Source organism: Lissotriton vulgaris, chromosome 2_1 (genome assembly GCF_964263255.1).
Source record: "Lissotriton vulgaris chromosome 2_1, aLisVul1.2, whole genome shotgun sequence".
In the NCBI taxonomy this organism is placed as follows: domain Eukaryota; kingdom Metazoa; phylum Chordata; class Amphibia; order Caudata; family Salamandridae; genus Lissotriton; species Lissotriton vulgaris.
In genome coordinates this window covers 519,844,593-519,863,142 of record NC_141687.1, presented here as the reverse complement: position 1 = coordinate 519,863,142, position 18,550 = coordinate 519,844,593, and the positions used below count along the sequence as shown (strand labels likewise).

Genomic DNA, 18,550 nt, shown 5'->3' with positions numbered 1-18,550 from the left:
TTGGAAAAACGGTTACTAGAGAGAGACACAGTTGAGACAATGATCCACTGTTTCAAATAAGCTCAACAAAATGTTATGGAGCTTTTAAGTCGATAATGTCACAGATTCAAGCAAACAATTTTAAAAATGCTCTGATTTTTTTGAATACAACAGAATATACCCCTATATCTGTATATCTTTACCTTACCTATCAGCACAGAAAAGAAGAACTGGATCAGAGGAATATTCAAGATTGGAGACGTGATGTTTAAGAACCAATTTGGAGTCATGGGGAAGAATCTCAAAAACAGCAAAAAGAAAAATAAACCACTTCGGTTCTCTTCCACCTGTTACCATAACAAGAAAGAAATGGATGGTTTCACTAAAATGTCTTACACATAAACCAGATTTTACGTATCTCTTGATGTACAAATATAAAATAAATGTGATTGATAACACTGAATTTATCAGAGACAGAACAAGTTATTGACTAAAGATAAACACTGTGATTGAAAAATCTGAATAGGAAGACAATTACTCTTGTCTACACCTGAATAGACTTTAAAGTTAATAAATTGTTGCATAAAAATTAAAAAAGAACAACCTGTTTTCAAACCTTAGCAGTAGCTTATATGAAGGAGTTCCTTGGTGTAAGGGATCATAGGTTACCATGATGTGTAACTCTTACTTTTGAACCCTCCAACCTTCAAAATACCACCCTTTTTGTGTCAGATCACCATATAGAAGTAAACTTAGGATGCTGAATAACAACACTCAAGATCAGTATCAGGGGAAAATAAGGTGAGAAGCTTGACCATTCAATTTACAATTTGTTCTTGAATAGATTCTTGTTTTTATGCATATATTAATTTCAGCCTCTGGGAAGTTTAGTGGTCCAAATGTGTCCTCTGAACAGAGCAATGATGTGTAAGGGCCTGTTATTCAGCATATGGAATTAGTTCAGTGCACATGCTGCTCAACAATAATACATTATTATGACCGCTTCCACAGCAAAGATCTATGGGTAACCTCAGAACCAATACATTTGCTCCCCAGTGGATATTAACACCCAAGAAAATTTGTATAACTGAGGTTAGTAATAAAAGTGGTTATCACCAGCTAGAGAACTTAGAACTGTAGTCTGTCCTACACATACATCTCTTCATATTATAAGAAGCATGACATGTTTCCATGCCCAAATAGGACATTCCTACTTGTGAAAGTACTCTGGCTCACACACCATGTTACTAAAATTAATAAAAAAACTCTGGCTCTGTAAATGTACATCCTCAGAACTGGAAAAATGAACAGGAAATTGTGCTTTAGAAAATATTGTTATTCATCCAGAGAAGAAAGCAAATTAAAAAAATGTACTTTAAATTTCCAGTTTACTTGATGAAATGAATAAAAGCAATAAATACACAATCCAGAATGGGGGGTTGCGAGGATGAGAGACGGGAAGGGATTGGGAAGGTCAAAAACGAAATATCTGCGAATCATCTCAGAAGAAATTTAGACTTGTATCTGCTTCTAAATGCATGGCGATTAAAAAGACATAACCCCTTTATTATGCAAATTGTAAATGTCTCACTACAGCAGAATTATGAGTTGATGAATTAAATAGAATTAACAAAAAAATTAATCAAGGCCTGCTGAAAAAAGTAATTCATCTGGGGATACTTTAGCAAACTACAGAAGTACCCACAGATTAAGTATTTCAAAAGATCCTGCCGAACAAAGACAAACCGATGGGCATACCCAACACACTAATATAACTAAACTGTACCCTTCAGGCATAAATTTGGACTAACCTTTTGCCACTAGCTCCCAAGTCAAAAATTTTAGGCACGTTATTAAAGCCCACTGACGCTGGATGAAAATGAGTGAAAATTAAAATATATTTGCACAAATAATAGCAAAATTATTTAGCCATCCCAAACAGAAACATGTTTGTGGAAAGGGGCGACCATTCGGTCCCCCCGAACGTATGGCGGAGTACCACGATCCCCCCGGGAAGCCATCTTGGGCGGGAGGCGAGTCTCGGCTGGTATGCCCGAAGCGGCGTAGCCGGGGCGCGCCTTTTTCCCGCCCTGGAGTGGGTTGTCCTAGACACTGACGCGACCGGCCACGCCTTCGGAGGCAGGCGGGGGCGGGTTCACGCCCGCCCTGAAGACGGATAAAAGGAGCAACAAGCCTAGGAAGCTTCCTCTTGTTCCTGTGCTCTGAAGCTGCACCTCCTCGCTGCACGTGAGCTCGAGACGGAACGAAGAGCCAATTTTGAGCGTTGTAATCTTTCTTTTTGTCTTACAGATACTCCGTCTGAGAATGCCCAAGAAAGTCGGAAAGCGGGTCAGTACCGATCAGATGCTCCGCATGCTCATGAAGGAAGTAACCGATTTGAAGAAGCAGATGGCGGCTAAAGACGGAGAGGGAGGACCGAAACGGCCTTTGCCGGGAGTAGCCCCCGGAGGGAGAGGCAAGAGGTCCAGAAGGGGGGCAACGGGGGGAGAAACCCCAGTGCCCGACACCCCACTTGAGGAGCTAACCCCGGTGCCGAAGGAGGGGAACCCGATCCCCGTGGTGGTCACTCCCGTAACCGGGGAGGATATGCCTCCTGAGTTAGCGGCACAATTAGCAGCGTGGTTGGGAAAAGATAGCGAGGGCACCACGGCTGACGACGCCCGGGCAGTAATGAAACAACTGCGGGAATCTAGGGAGGCTGTGAAGGCACCATCAGAAAAGGCATCAGGCCCAGGTTCGGCGGCAAACGAAGCTTCTGGTTCAGGTAAGCGGCCACTGCCGATCGCGGGGGAGGGGTCTGCACCTTCACGAAGGGAGAAGGTGGCGCAGCATGTCCCACTGGCGATTAAGGAACAGATTTGGGCGAATAAATATGTGAACATTTTTTCTTTGCTTACCGACCATTATGAGATGGAGCATGTTAAAAACCAAAAGGAGCTCATGCATCCGAGTGTTTGGCGCGCCAAAATGGCCGCCTTTAAGATTGACGAAAACATTGGTACTTGGGGCAGAGCATGGGGCATTTTTACCTCCATAATGGGTGAGCGCAGGCCCGAGTTGCTGACCGAGTTGCCTATTTATCAATCACGTATCATGGAGTATTCCGTAGCATATGGGGGCAATCAGTGGTTCTGCTATGACAATATCTTTAGAAAGGCTAAGGAACACGATCCAATTCTGACTTGGGATTGTTACGACTCCGTTTCATGGCAAAAAATGGAGAGTTCAGGGATGTTGAAAGTACCACTGGTAGGCAGTAGCGGGGGTGAATCTTCCCGCCAATACTCTGGGACATCCTTTCGGACGGGTGCAGGTAATGAGTATCACTCGAAGCCGAGTGGCAACGCAGGTAAAAAGGGGATTTGTTGGAGTTTTAACAGAGGGAAATGTACGAGGCCCCAGGGGTCATGCAAGTTCAGACATGAATGTGGGGGTTGTGGTCAGCCATCCCATCCTGAGTCCATGTGCAGAGCCAAAACAGGTGATAACGGTGGTAAGGGAGGCGCCAAACAGGTCTGAAATAGTCCGAGGGGCGCCCTTACCTACTCCGATTGATACCTTGGCAATGATTCCTTGGCTCAACGAATACCCGGATCATGCTTCCGCTGGGGTGTTGCGAAACGGGTTTTCATATGGTTTCCGCATCCCAGTGGGGGATTTTCAGGGTGTTGCAAAATGTAAGAATCAACTGTCGGTCTTGCAGCATACGGCCGTGGTACAGGTAAAAATTGGGAAGGAGGTTACTCGAGGTCGAGTCGCCGGTCCATTTGATTTGCCACCGGTTGCTAACTTTGTTTGTTCCCCGTTAGGGGTGGTCCCCAAGAAGGACCCGGGGGAGTTTCGGCTGATACATAACTTATCAGCCCCACGTGGTCTTTCGGTGAATGATGCAATAGACCCGGAAGTGTGTTCGGTGCGGTACGCATCATTCGATGAGGCCGTCGCCATGTTGAATCGCCTGGGGCCCGGGGCGCTGATGGCAAAATCAGACATAGAGTCAGCGTTCCGGTTGCTCCCGGTACATCCAGACGATCAGCGTCTACTTGGTTTCATGTTTCAGGGTTACTACTACATGGATAGATGTATGCCAATGGGATGCTCTATATCGTGTGCCTATTTTGAAAAGTTCAGTAGTTTTCTGCAATGGGTCTTTACAAAAAAGACGGGTTTCAAACATGTTATGCATTACCTCGATGATTTTCTGTTCCTGGGGGCGGCCGGGGACCCGGAATGTGGACAGGCCTTAAATGAATTTTGTGTCTTAATGAACCATTTTGGTGTGCCATTGGCGCCAGGTAAGACTGTGGGTCCCTCGACTTGCCTCGAGTTCCTGGGGATCGAGCTCGACTCGGAGGAAGGTTGTTTTCCAAGAGAGAAAGTGTTAAAATTCAGGGCATGCCTCGAAACATGTATTAGTGTGACAAAAGTAACCCTGCATCAATTGCAACAAGTGGTGGGCCAGTTGAATTTTGCCCTGAGAGTAATGCCAATGGCCCGCCCCTTTTCCCGCTCGATTGCACAAGCCATGGTCGGCCTGAAGGAAGGACATCATCGCACGAGGCTCTCGGCAGAAGTTCGCCAGGATATGCGCATTTGGTTGGCATTTCTGGCGGATTTCAATGGTCGAATTGTCTGGAGCAAACCGGCGGTGTCCTCCGAGGAGCTGGGGCTGTGGACAGATTCGGCAGGGAGTATTGGTTTTGGTGCTATATTCGGCACACAATGGTCGGCTCAGAAATGGCCGTCATGGTGGAACGAGTGCGGGCTGACAAGCAACATTGCTTTTCTTGAACTTTTTCCCATTCTGGTGGCCTTGAAAACGTGGCCCGAGGGGTTCAGAGATCACTCTGTGGTGTTCTGGTCTGATAACATGACCGTGGTTGAGTGTATCAATAGTCAGGCAGCACGATGCAAATGGATTCTGAGACTGCTCAAAGAAATTGTGTTATTGTGTATGCAGTTGAATGTGCTATTTAGGGCTAGACATGTGCCGGGGGTAATGAACCAAGCGGCTGATGCGCTTTCTCGTTTCCGTATGCAGGCCTTCTGGGGTTTTCTGCCCACAGCGGACCCGGTGGCGGCACCCTTTCCCAAAGCTCTCTGGTCTCTCGGTGCCCGAACTACAAAACCTCGTGGGAGAGAGTTTAGCACCCAGGACGAGGAAGGCATATGAAGGGGTGTTCCGTTCCTATTGGGCCTTTTTGGGGACTGCTGGGGGGGAGCTTTGGGGCCAGGAAGAGTTTGTAGTAAAATTTCTGCTGTCTTTACATCAGGCAGGCAAGTCAGTGGCTACGGCCTAGAGGCATCGGGCAGCCATTTCCTTTATGGCAAGGGCTCATGGGATCCAGGACCCGACAGCGTCCTTCGTTGTGCAAAAGGCGCTACGTGGGTGGCAACGCCTTGAGGGTCGCAGAGTAGATGAGAGGCACCCGATAGGTCTGGATAGGTTGGCCCTGTTATTATCCGTACTCCCCGCAACATGTTCATCCCAGTATGAAACAGTGTTATTCCGAGCCGCTTTTGCGCTGGCATTCCATGGGGCTATGCGGGTAAGCGAATTAGTGGCGAGGAACAAGCAGGATACGATGGGGGGACTGTGCCGAGAACACATTCAGGTCAAGGGGGAGACGATGACTGTCTCGTTTGTCAGGTCCAAAACCGATCAGGGTGCGGTGGGGGACTGCATAATCGTACAAAGGATTCCCGGGTCTTCCATGTGCCCTGTGGTTTGCGTAGAAGAATATTTAGCGCAAAGGGTGGCATCATGGGGGGGGACCTTGCTGAGACACGCTGACGCCACCCCACTGACGAGGTTTCAGTTCCAGCGGGTGCTTGCGATGTCTATTTCGGCCGCGGGCTTGAACCCCGGCGAGTTTGGGACCCATTCCTTTCGGATAGGGGCTGCTACAGAGGCTACAGCCAGGGGTCTGAGTGTAGAAGAAGTAAAACGTGTGGGGCGTTGGTCCTCGAACTGTTATAAAAGGTACGTGCGGTTGCACATGTTGTGAAGCTTTAATGATGTACTCACGCTTCTTGTTTTTGTTTGGTTTTCAGTTGCGCGAGCCTACGAGGCGGGGCGGACTGTGCAGTCGACCCGACACCTGGGGACCAGCGGTCAGACATCACCGGCGGTGAAAAAAGAGGTGTGGGTCGTGGGCCACTCATACGTGAGGCGTGCCGCGGACGTATTCAAAGCAGGTGACATGATTCACGTGGCTGGGGAATACGGGTACAGGGTGTCCTTCTACGGAAAGGGCGGGCTCTGTATTGACCAGTTTCAATCATTTTTCGAGGGTTTGTTAGGGCGGACAAGGTCACCGCCGTGTATAATCATAGTCCATCTTGGGGGCAACGATTTGGTGGCCACTGGTAGACGACTTCTTCTTGAGGCGATGCTTTCCACAGTAAGTTGGTTGGCAAGAAGAGTTCCAGGGTGCACAATTGCATGGTCCCATATGATCCCACGAAAAGTGTGGCGGGGGGCTATTTCGGTATCTGCTCTGAATCATTCAGTAAGGAAAATTAATAACAAAGTGAGTAGATTGTTTCGTACAAGTACACTGCATTCTGTTTCACATGGTTGTATTAAAGGGGATAGTATGTATTTGGGGGACGGTGTTCATTTGTCCCGGGTGGGGAACGAGTTACTCATAGGAGACCTCATAGCTTGGTTAAAGAGTTTGTAACATGACCTGTAGGCAGGAGTGTTGTGGGGGGGGGTCCGGATAGCCGGTCAACTATCCGGCCTGTGGCGGTAAGGTCATGATCGGTGAGCAGTAATTGGAAGATCCCTATGGGGGGGCGTCACCCATTACGGATGGGAGCGCTCGGGGGAGGTGGCCATTGGCCCCTCAACGGGGAGGCGGTCCCGTCTAAGGATAGGCCGCCGGAAGGAAAGGAAAGGTGGTCAAGGCCCCTTCCTGGATAGGAGGGGCTACGGGCCCTCCTGGGGAATTTCCCGGGGCCAGGATATCTGCGACGGCAGATGTGTAAGTTGTGTGGGGTTCGGGAGGGGGTTTACGCTACCTTTTAGACACCTCACACGAGTCCTCGGACGACCGTTAAATGGCGTCGAGTTCATTGGGGCCCCCGTCAAGTACAAGGGAAATTGGTAGATGCACTTGAGGTACGCCTCTGTGCGGTTGGCCCCCTCACAAGTGAGGGTGGTATTTCTGGTTTAGGGATCTGACACCGGTTACGACCTTGCCGTTGGCCCTTAACGTTAGGATGTACAATTTCAAGTCAAATGTTTTGTAGGATGTTAGTTCGGCTAGAAGAACCTTTGTATTAGAGATCTGTTAAGGTTAGCCAAACATCGTAATGTGGAAATGAAATTGTACATAATATGAAACTGTTATTTTAATGTTTTGATTTTGTTTCATATTTTAATAAATACGGCCGGGAGGGTCACTCCCTCCCGCCTTCCAAAAGTTCAGACCCGTTTCCGGTTTCCCATCCTTGGGGATTGTGTTGAGAGGGGGTGGCGGGTATCTCAGCCATATGGAAAGGGGCGACCATTCGGTCCCCCCGAACGTATGGCGGAGTACCACGATCCCCCCGGGAAGCCATCTTGGGCGGGAGGCGAGTCTCGGCTGGTATGCCCGAAGCGGCGTAGCCGGGGCGCGCCTTTTTCCCGCCCTGGAGTGGGTTGTCCTAGACACTGACGCGACCGGCCACGCCTTCGGAGGCAGGCGGGGGCAGGTTCACGCCCGCCCTGAAGACGGATAAAAGGAGCAACAAGCCTAGGAAGCTTCCTCTTGTTCCTGTGCTCTGAAGCTGCACCTCCTCGCTGCACGTGAGCTCGAGACGGAACGAAGAGCCAATTTTGACCCACCCACCAGCCCCTGAGGACAGCAAGATGTTTTTGAATAAAGTTGATGTGGTAACTCTATTTCTTGCAGGTTGTGATGATTGTCGTGGTATATATTTTTGAAGATGCAATAAAGATGGTCACTTTCAGTATGTTTTCAAATAAAGTATTTTGCACTAGTGTTGATCAGTAATCATGCTTGTAGTAAATTATAATTGTTTTGTAATGTAGTAATTTAGGTAGATCTGTCGTATTTATTGTCGGGCGGTAAGGTCATGATCGGTGAGCAGTAATTGGAAGATCCCTATGGGGGGGGCGTCACCCATTACGGATGGGAGCGCTCGGGGGAGGTGGCCATTGGCCCCTCAACGGGGAGGCGGTCCCGTCTAAGGATAGGCCGCCGGAAGGAAAGGAAAGGTGGTCAAGGCCCCTTCCTGGATAGATGGGGCTACGGGCCCTCCTGGGGAATTTCCCGGGGCCAGGATATCTGCGACGGCAGATGTGTAAGTTGTGTGGGGTTCGGGAGGGGGTTTACGCTACCTTTTAGACACCTCACACGAGTCCTCGGACGACCGTTAAATGGCGTCGAGTTCATTGGGGCCCCCGTCAAGTACAAGGGAAATTGGTAGATGCACTTGAGGTACGCCTCTGTGCGGTTGGCCCCCTCACAAGTGAGGGTGGTATTTCTGGTTTAGGGATCTGACACCGGTTACGACCTTGCCGTTGGCCCTTAACGTTAGGATGTACAATTTCAAGTCAAATGTTTTGTAGGATGTTAGTTCGGCTAGAAGAACCTTTGTATTAGAGATCTGTTAAGGTTAGCCAAACATCGTAATGTGGAAATGAAATTGTACATAATATGAAACTGTTATTTTAATGTTTTGATTTTGTTTCATATTTTAATAAATACGGCCGGGAGGGTCACTCCCTCCCGCCTTCCAAAAGTTCAGACCCGTTTCCGGTTTCCCATCCTTGGGGATTGTGTTGAGAGGGGGTGGCGGGTATCTCAGCCATATGCTGCCTGTTGTATTTACTCAGACTCAGTCACCAACCATGTAATTGACCGAATACAAACCCAAAAACCAACTAAACGTTTGTAAAGACGGTCACATCAAACCAGCACTAAACTAAGTTTACTGCTAACTACTGGAAGCTAAAACAAATTTATGGTTACTTTGCATTATTTGTAAAGCCTTCAGGAAGAAAGGACCAGAATATTCACTCTCCTTCCATCCCCCCACCCCCAGATATCTTTTCATATCACAGATCAGACTCTTAACACCCCACATCTCAATAGCCAAAGCAAGCTTTCAAAATAAATAAGTTACTGAAAGGAGACATTGAAGAATTACAAATTCTCATATAATATTGGGGCTTTCTTTGCAGCCAGAGACCAGTAAAGACCTCTGTATCTCAGTTTTTAAGCAACCATCTGAACTGTGTACAAATATGCCATGGCTTTTCATGGAAAACAGTATCTACAAAATCCGCTCAAGGATGTGGAATTCCTATAGCCCGACTCCCGAGACATATTGTTTGGGGTCAAGGGCAACAAGTTTTCAAGTGTATTTTGTCCTTGGGACAAGTAGGCCCAACCCCCTACAGTACAAACCCTTTGGCAGCCAGTTTACAGTATCACTTTATGGATCAGGAAAAGGCAATGTCTGCAGTTAAGGTAATATTTGTGTCCATGTGTTCAATGCTGTTCAAGCTTGTATTTATGGTTCATTAATGCAAAGCCTTTATTATTAGGATGAGCACTAAAAGTAAACGCTGTAAGCTCGGCCTGCACTACTGACAGTAGTTTCAGTATAAATGTGTATACACGTTTTAAAAGTTTAGTAATTTGAGGCTATGTATAATGCTCCCAGAATGCTCTCTGATTATATGCAAATATTTGCCGAAGCTTCAAGGCAAGAGTGATGATTTTGCTTTCAAAATAAAATGTTTAAAAAAAAATGCAAGTAGGAAAAAAAACATTTTGCTACTGTAAGATTTTAGGTACCATATCTTTGCAGCATCATTTAGCAACATGTTTATGTATGCTTGTATTTCCCCAAAAATATTCATAATTGAAAATCAGTGTAACCAGTTTAAATACGATTACAGGAAACAAAAATAAACAAGCATTGGCAAAGCCAGTAGGTCTGAAATTGGTGGTCAGCCTTTTGGTTTTGTCAATGCCCGACTTTTTCAGGCATGGTTTTTGTAAAACCGTATCCGTGTGGAAGCTGCTGGGCCCTCAACATTCTAACAAGCATTGGCAAAAACAAAAATTGTTTTTGGTCTCAAAAAGCACACATTGCCACAGCAGTTCTGGGCACTGAACAAAACTACTTTGTGTGCCAATATGCTCCTTGTCAAAGAGCAGAATACTGTCACCGACAGTGAAGCCATCTGATAGACGGAGAGAAGAAGAGAGCGAGAGAGAAACAGAATTTTATTAAACACAATAGGTCATGGTTAACGCCTGGCCTAATTAGAAGCCGCTGCAATTATTTTCCTCCCTTCACTTTTTAACTGCTGCCCTCCCAGGGATGAAAGACATTAAGAGTCTTATTACAAGTTTGGTGATCCATGAACCTCTGTACCCGGGCCGCAGTCCGAACAGCCCGAGCGTGGCGGTCCGACAGGCGTATTAAGATGTGCGGATGGCATTTGGAAAGACTGTGGAGGAACTGCTGACACCGTCGGCACACAGCACACCACCAGGTTCGCGGTCGGGGAAAAGCAGCTACCATAGGGCAGTGCAGGGTAGTTTCACTGCTGTCCATTTTACAAGTTTGGTTTTCCATAAACTGATCACGGCGGAAAGACTGCCAGCTTCAAGTCAGCACAAACAGATGATTTGGGGTGCGTACTCGCCCTGTTCCAGTGATTTCAGTCAGAGTTCGAAGTGGATCCCTTTCTTCAGGTCCCCCCTTCCCAGCAGTCTCTTCACAGAGAGGATTATGACTCTGTTTGTGGTGATGTATAGGTGAGCCCTTTTTGTACTATATACCCGTTGCCTGGACTGCCCACATATGGGTCAGACTCCGGCAATGGGTAGGTGGTATTCTTTCACATGTATCATGCATGTGTATGCATCTGACACATATGTAGTCGAAATGCTCACACAGGCGTCAATACATATGGAAAAGTAATCACCATCGCTGCAAAATCTGAGCAGCCACACTGTGGGCACTTCTTAATATGGAAGTCGAAGACCACTGGCATGTGGTCTTCTGGAGGCCGCGGCGATCAGGCAGTCTTTCCACCAAACTCGCAAAAAAGCCCAAAGTGTCTGATACTAACATTCAGAACATTGGTACAGGTGGATTCTTTATAACATTTATTTATTTATTTATAAAATTTATAGAGCGCGAACATATGCCCGAGGGTGTCTTGGCGCTAAAAATTTGATTCATGATTCCCTAGTGAGGTTATCGGCCAAGTCATTGGTTAAACAGCCAAGTCTTTAAGTTCTTCCAGAATGACAACAGCGTATGACTCATCCGAATTGACAGAGGAAGGGAATTCCAGAGTCTGGATGCTGCAACTGTGAACCGTCTATCTCCCCCAAGAGACTGTTCTCGTACGGGGAACGTTTAAATGATACAAGGTGGCTGATCTCAATTGTCTTAGTGGACGGTATGGAATTATCTGATTCCTAAGAAACTGTGGACCTGAATTCTGAAGAGTCTTAAAAACCAGGCACATTGCTTTGAATTTTACTCGATTTTTGATAGTCAACCAGTGAAGATTGCGAATAGTTTGAGCAATGGGTTTGAATTTAGGGGTTCTGGTCAACAGTCTCGCTGCTGCATTCTGCACAGATTGCATTTTATTGATGACTCTGGTTTGTGCACTAGTAAATAATCCATTACAATAATCGAGGGATGATAATACCAGTGCACTCACCAGGGTTTTACCTGCAGCGTCATGTAAATACGGAGTGATTTTTTTGATGAGTTTCAGCTTATGAAAAGCTGTGGCTGCAACTTGATTTGCATGAGCCGAAAAAATTAAGATCATCATCAAATACCACTCCCAAATTCCTAACCTTTGGGACAGGACATGGCGGGGTTCCGAAGGATGAAGGCCACCACACAGGAGACCAGCAGGGGGAAAAGTTCCCAAAAATTACCACCTCTGTCTTTTGGGAGTTTAATTCAAGGGAGCTGGCGGACATCCAGTCCCCAATAGCCAGCATACCCTCCTGAAAACGTTTCGCCACATTTTCTCCATCATTATTAATGGCGATGACCAATTGGGTGTCGTCTGCTAAGAGGTAAGGCCCATCCCGTATTGCTTGATGACAGTGGCTAGGTCCGACACATAGATATTAAAAAGTGTCGGACTCAGGGATGAGCCTTGAGGCACCCCACAAGGTAGAGAAAGCTCACTTGATTTGAAAGGGCCCAAGGTAACTGCCTGGGTCCTATCTGACAAAAAAGAAATCAGAAGATTCTTCGCTTGTTGCTGGATTCCCATCTTTCCGACACGGTCGATCAAGATGGAATGATCGACCGTGTCGAAGGCAGCGGATAAATCCAATAGTACAAGTACTGCCGTACCTCCCTGATCTTTGATGGTTCTGATATCGTCAGCGGCTTTGATTAAAGCTGTTTCTGTGCCGTGATGTTGCGGAACCCGAACTGGGTATTATCCAGCAAGGCATGTTCTTCAATATACTCTGATAGTTGGTAATTCATAGCTTTCTCTACCACCTTAGCCAGGAAGGGGAGACTGGCTATAGGTCGATAGTTTTTTAAGTCATCTTTTGCCAGGTGAGGTTTTTTCAGGAGGGGTTTTAGCCCCTTCGATGCTGATGACGAGCTCAGCTCGTCATCACCCACGGGTGGCGTGTGCTGATGACGAGCTGAGCTCGTCATGTATCGCGGTAATTTTAAAATTGCCGCACAGCGCAAAAATCGCCGCAGCAGCGATGCGGTTAAAAGTGTATTTTTCAAGGTGGTGGGAAACGTTGCTGATTTAAAGATGACGTTGCAGATTTGTGTAACCACAGGGATTAGCAGATCCAAGACCGATGGGAGGATTTTTGGGGGACATGGATCCAGGGCAGATCCTGATTTTATGTTATTAATAACATCCAGAATTTGTTGCTGTGTCATCTCTCTGAAATGAGTTAGAGAACATTCCCTGGGTATCGTACTGGTTGAGTAGGAAGTTTGATTAGAGGAGAAGGCCATATAAATGTCATTAACCTTTGTGTAGAAAAAATTGGCTAGTTCATCACAGAAGGATTGCGAAGGATGTGGGGCCAGATCTACAGTTTTCCCCACTAGTCCCTTCACTACTTCATAAAGCTGTTTACTAGAGTTTTTGGCTTTTTCTATTTGGTTACTAAAAAACTGTTTTTTAGCTGTAGTAATCATTTTCTTATAGATGCCCAGCGTTTTCTTGTAACAAAGTTTGTTTCCTTGATCGTAATTTTTTCGCCAAATTCTTTCAGCATTCCTACAAATCTGTTTTTGTCTCCTAAGGTCTTCCGAAAACCAAGGCGCGGAGGGGACTGTTCTATTCCTAGATATGGTTTTTTGGGGTACTAGAGCATTAACAGCCTCACCCAACCACTCAGCGTATTGATTCGAAGCTATGTTGGGATCAGATGAAATCATCGGGCGGGTGTTGTTAAGCAGTGCTCTAAAGTCTTCAGTATTAAGTTCCTTCCAAGCTTTAAAAGATGTACGACAAGTATCTGATGGTCGACCTACTAATGCTTCATTAATAGGAACGGAACATAGAATGACATAATGATCTGACCATGCGAGTGGAAGGACATCCTGTACAAATATCCCATTATAGTTGGAAAAAAGGTCATCTAAAGTATGACCAGCCTCATGCGTGGGAGAACCAACTAACTGGGAAAGTCCTAATATTTTCATATCTGAGATTAGGTCCGAGGTTTCTCTATCGTCTTGCTTATCTAGGTGATAATTAAAATCACCTAAGATTGTGTAGGAGTCCTCAATTGCTACCGACTCCAGCAAAGTATTCAAGTCCGCCATAAAGCCGGTGCGTGATCCAGGTGGTCTGTACAAAAGCATCCTTTAAAATTATGTGAAGGTGTAAGTAAAATTGTGAACAAAATTGATTCACAAGTAGGTGACAATATGGGCGTTATTGTTACCGTAAAATTATTACGAGCAATTATTGCCAAACCACCACCTTTCTTTCTCTCTCTGTCCTGTCTGTAGACCTTGTATCCCATAGGAATTGCAACCACTAAATCAGGATCTGAGGCACTATCCATCCAGGTCTCGGTCACAAACAGAATATCTAGGTTCCTATCATTAATAAGGTCTGCTATTTCCTGTCGATGTTTAACTAAAGATCGTGCGTTGATAAGTCCTATCAGTATATTTGTTTTTCTTTTAACCCTCGTTTTATTGAGCTGGACATACTTTGTACTGAATGGAAGAGTGGATTTACAATCGGGGCAAGTACTGTTAGACAGCAGAGAGATGGTGTCCAGGTCGTGTCGTAAACAACAGCCTTGTGTGGGAGGTCTTAATTTTAATAAATCTGTCCTAGAAAAGGGGTTGCCAACCTGTGATCCTCCAGGGGTCGTGGCCCTAGGCCCGGTCCCGGTGCGGACGGGCGCAGACGGGCTTGCCTTTGGCGCGCCCACTGCGCCCGCCGCGTGGACGAAATGGCATGGTTCTTATATACAGCCCTGAGGAGGGTGGGAGGCGTCCAACTACTGGACCACCACCCTTTCCTCCACTAAGATGGCACTGTAACCCTGTCTCCGGGGGCGTCCACACCTATTTGTGTGTGCCGAGGATCGGGTTCGAGCGAGGGCAGGTCACAAAGTGCAGAATTAATTTTAAAAAGTAAATTCACGGCGCAAATGAAATAAGCAGTTTTAAAAATTCTATAGAGCAGGCTAATCCTCCGGCTTCCGCCTCAAGGGAGCAACATGAATCAAACAGCGCGCTGCGCTTTGTGCAGTCTTTTGTAACCTGGGAGGGCGGGAGGCGTCCAACTACTGGACCGCCACCCTTTCCTCCACTAAGATGGCGGCTGTAACCCTGTCTCCGGGGGCGTCCACACCTATTTGTGTGCGCCGAGGATCGGGTTCGAGCGAGGGCAGGTCACAAAGTGCAGGATTAATTTTAAAAAGTAAATTCAGGGGCGTGGCCAAGATGGCGGAGTGAGAGGACGTTTCTTCTCGATGCTCCCCGGCCCAAGTAGGCCCGAGCCCTGAAATATAGATCTCTTTCTCCCCCCTCCGGAGCTTAACGGCACGGGGAGAGGCAGAGGAACCTGCAGAGACGACGCTGGTCGAGTCCTAGCCTCCGTTTAGCCTCAGGACAGCCCGTCGGACGGTGTTGAAGGTCCGGCCCGGGAAGCGCGAAGAGGAGGAGGCCGACCCCAGAGCACGTTGGCCGGACGCACGCCGCGCCCAGTACCGCTTGGAGTGAGCAGCCGGAGGAGATACCGCAGCGCCTCGACCGGGAGGCCCTGGGAGCCTAGAGGGACCATCGTATTGGCCCCGTGAGAACAGCAGGGTGAGGCGCTTGAGTCCCGGCATACGCGTCTGGCCGCCCACCGGGAGGGCATCGAAGCAGCAAAGGTGTGGACCCGGGGCCTCGCACGGAGCCTTCCCTCCCCAGCCCCTCTGGTGGCGAGACTCCACAACTCAGTGAACGCCGAGGCTCACAGTGACACTGGAGTCCTTGGCGGCCCCACAGCTTGTATGGTCGGACCCGGAGCGACTCTCGGCCATTAGCACTGTGACGCACGACGAATCTAGCCGAAGGTGGGAGATAGCGGAATCGCCCTGAGGGGTCTCTGTTAACGGCGATGGCTGGAGAGTCCTGCACATTCCCGGAGGAGTCCACAACGCCTCCCCCTTTGGGAGCGATCGGAGGCAGAAAGAGGGGACAGTCGCAGGTGATCCTATCCGGGCCTAGTGGAGGCCGCGGCGAACGGAGACTGGCGAGGCCTACAGAAGGAGTGCGCATCCCGCCATAGCGACCGCGTCTGGACCCAGAGGTGCTGTTCCCAGACGGTGCTTGGTGCAGTTGCCGGTGACGATCGCCGGTCCCTTGTCTGCCGCGGAAAGGGAGACCTGGCCCGCAATCAATCCAAGATGGCGTCGGGCAGAGGCACCAAGCGGGGAGAACGCACTCTCCCTGACATGCTCAGCAGATCCCAGCAAAGAGGAGATAGGGGGCCGTTACCAGCAAGCCCGGCCGGAGGCTTGCAGAGTTCGACTGGAGGGGAACCACCGGTCACCAGATCGTTCCTTGAGTCGCTGTTTGGCACCCTCAGAGACGATTTTCAGACACTGAAACAGGAAGTGGCGGGCGAGGTTCGGAAGGTACGCAGAGAAGTGGAAGAGATCGGGGAACGAGTGGCCACGGTGGAGGGTACGAACCACGATATCGATGAGGAGTTAGTCCTGCTGCAACAGAAGGTGTTGCGCCTCAGAGAACAGCACCTAGATCTGCAAATGCATAATGAGGACCTTGAGAACCGCTCTCGGCGAAACAATATTCGAGTCCGGGGGGTTCCGTCCTCGGATGAAGGCACAGATGTGACTGGCTACCTGGGAGACCTGTTCAGAGCTATCATGGGTGAACCGCCTGAATTCCCGGTCAGGATTGACAGGGCGCACCAAGTGGGCCCGCCACGGCGAGCATCAGCATCCCCCCCGACATTTTGGCCTTCTTTCCGGACTTCCCACTAAAGGAACGCATCATGGCTGAGGCCCGGAAACAATCTGCGTTCACTTTCCGTGGCCATTCTGTGGGACTGTATCAGGACTTGTTCGCCATTACTTTGCAAAAACGGAAATCATTCAAGATCGCCACAGACTTTCTGAGAGAGCACGAAACACCCTATGCCTGGGACCCGAGAGCAGAGGACGGCCCGGGACCAGGGTTCGATTCCCGGCGCGGCAGGTTTCTGGACCAGGGTCAGCGGACTCGATAATTCTCTCGCCTCGGTGCCCACTCTGATCAGCGATCACACTCGGCAACTCTGGGCATTAGCTTGCCTCATCTTCACTAACGGCCCCACCAGACCGCCGGGGATGCCTGGTCTCACCCTGGAGATACCCATTAAGGGACCATCTCTCAGGGAAGCCAGGAAGGGTTTCGCAGCGGTCGAAGCGCCTTGGGACCCTAAGGGTAAGTAGTGCGCTATATAAATGCCTATACATTTACATTTACATTTACATATACATCTATACATGGGGCCACCCCTTCCGCCTCATCTTTTAGATGGAACGGCACGATGCATCAACTTAGATCGCTCCAGGACACCTGTGAGGTTCTGGGGATCACGGCGGAGGAGGAAGACACGAACACGCCGAACCGGAGACGCAGCCCCAGAGACGGTTGGCAGAGGGTGTCACGGAGACATGGGTCGGCCAACCCCAGAAGGCCGGACTCGCCCACCATTAGAGCCAACATGGCGGATGCAGTCTCTGAGGCGGCCAGAAGCGACGCCTCCACCGGTGATGTGGCTCTTACAGCATAATGACGCTCCGGGGGGAGAACACCACAGCCTTACTGGAATAGCAGGTTCGGGTCTTGGAGGGCGGGGGGGTGGGGGGAAGTGAGGAAGGGGGTAAGTGGCTGGACGTCCATATTTGTAACTCACCACAGACTTGCCCGAGGGCATGACTGGGACTGACATTTGTTTGAACTTCAGGGGTTTGTTGGGGGGGGTGGGAAGAGGTCGTTTGGATGTTTGCATGAAGGGTCTGTTGGGGTGTGGAGAGTGTTGGTGGGAGGGGGAGGTGGAGAACGGGCAGCTTGGAAGGCATTTGGGGGGGTTGGGGCGGAATAACGGGGTCCGTCCAGTGCAACTATGCCACTCACCGCAGCCTTGCTGTGCTTTTATACATCACCTACACCGCACCCACCTCTCTTAGGCCGTGACACACTGCGTCTACCTTGGTCTTACCCACACAGATGACGGCTTTCACAGTAGTTACCCTTAATGTGAAGGGATTAAATAATGCTGTCAAGAGAAGGGCGGTTCTTTCCCTATTAGAGAATACCCACGCAGACATTTGTCTCTTACAGGAGACACATCTCCTAGCCGGAGACTGCCAGAGGATGCGCTCCCATAAGTTTCCCACACAACTCTTCTCCTGCAATACCACTAAGACCGCTGGGGTCGCAATTTTGGTATCCAAAAAGTTTAAGGGAGAGATCCTCCATAAGTTTGCTGAGCAGAAGGGTAGACTCCTGGCTTATAGGGTCAAGTACGGGGGACTGATCTTCACTATTGGATCGATGTATAGCCCCAATGAACACCAAGAACGATTCCTACACTCGGTTGTGGTGGATATCACCGCCACACCAGATAGACACGTCATCATAGGGGGAGATCTGAATATGGTCTTCGACTCTTCCCTGAATAGGTCGGTGCAACCACGCCCGCAGACTGGGGAGATCTCGTAGACGGGTAAACGCCAACTGGAGGACTCAGATCTCCATGACCTTTGGCGTTGCTTACACCCCACCACTCGGGATTATTCCTATTATTCACACGACGACAAGACCTACGCACGCCTCGACCATCTCCTGGTATCCAAACCGGTCCGCGACTTAGCCATAGCGTCAACGATAGAGGTTCTCTCTCTATCGGACCACGCCCCGGTTTTAGGAACGTTTCAATTGCCATCGATGTCACAGAGGCGTGGTGTGTGGCGCCTCCGAAATACCTTGCTGCACAGACAGACGGTGATAAAGCATATTCAAGACTCAATTCGGG

At 48.8% G+C, this 18,550-nt stretch overlaps 1 protein-coding gene across 1 annotated transcript in view; it reads right to left on the bottom strand.

Moving 5' to 3' along the window:
* Positions 1-18,550, bottom strand: part of TMEM41A (transmembrane protein 41A) — a 170,774-nt gene that overhangs the window by 9,090 nt on the left and 143,134 nt on the right. Inside the window, exon 4 of the mRNA XM_086955433.1 lies at positions 188-326. Coding sequence (XP_086811559.1) covers positions 188-326 — 139 coding nt within the window. The remainder of the gene's footprint in view (positions 1-187; positions 327-18,550) is intronic.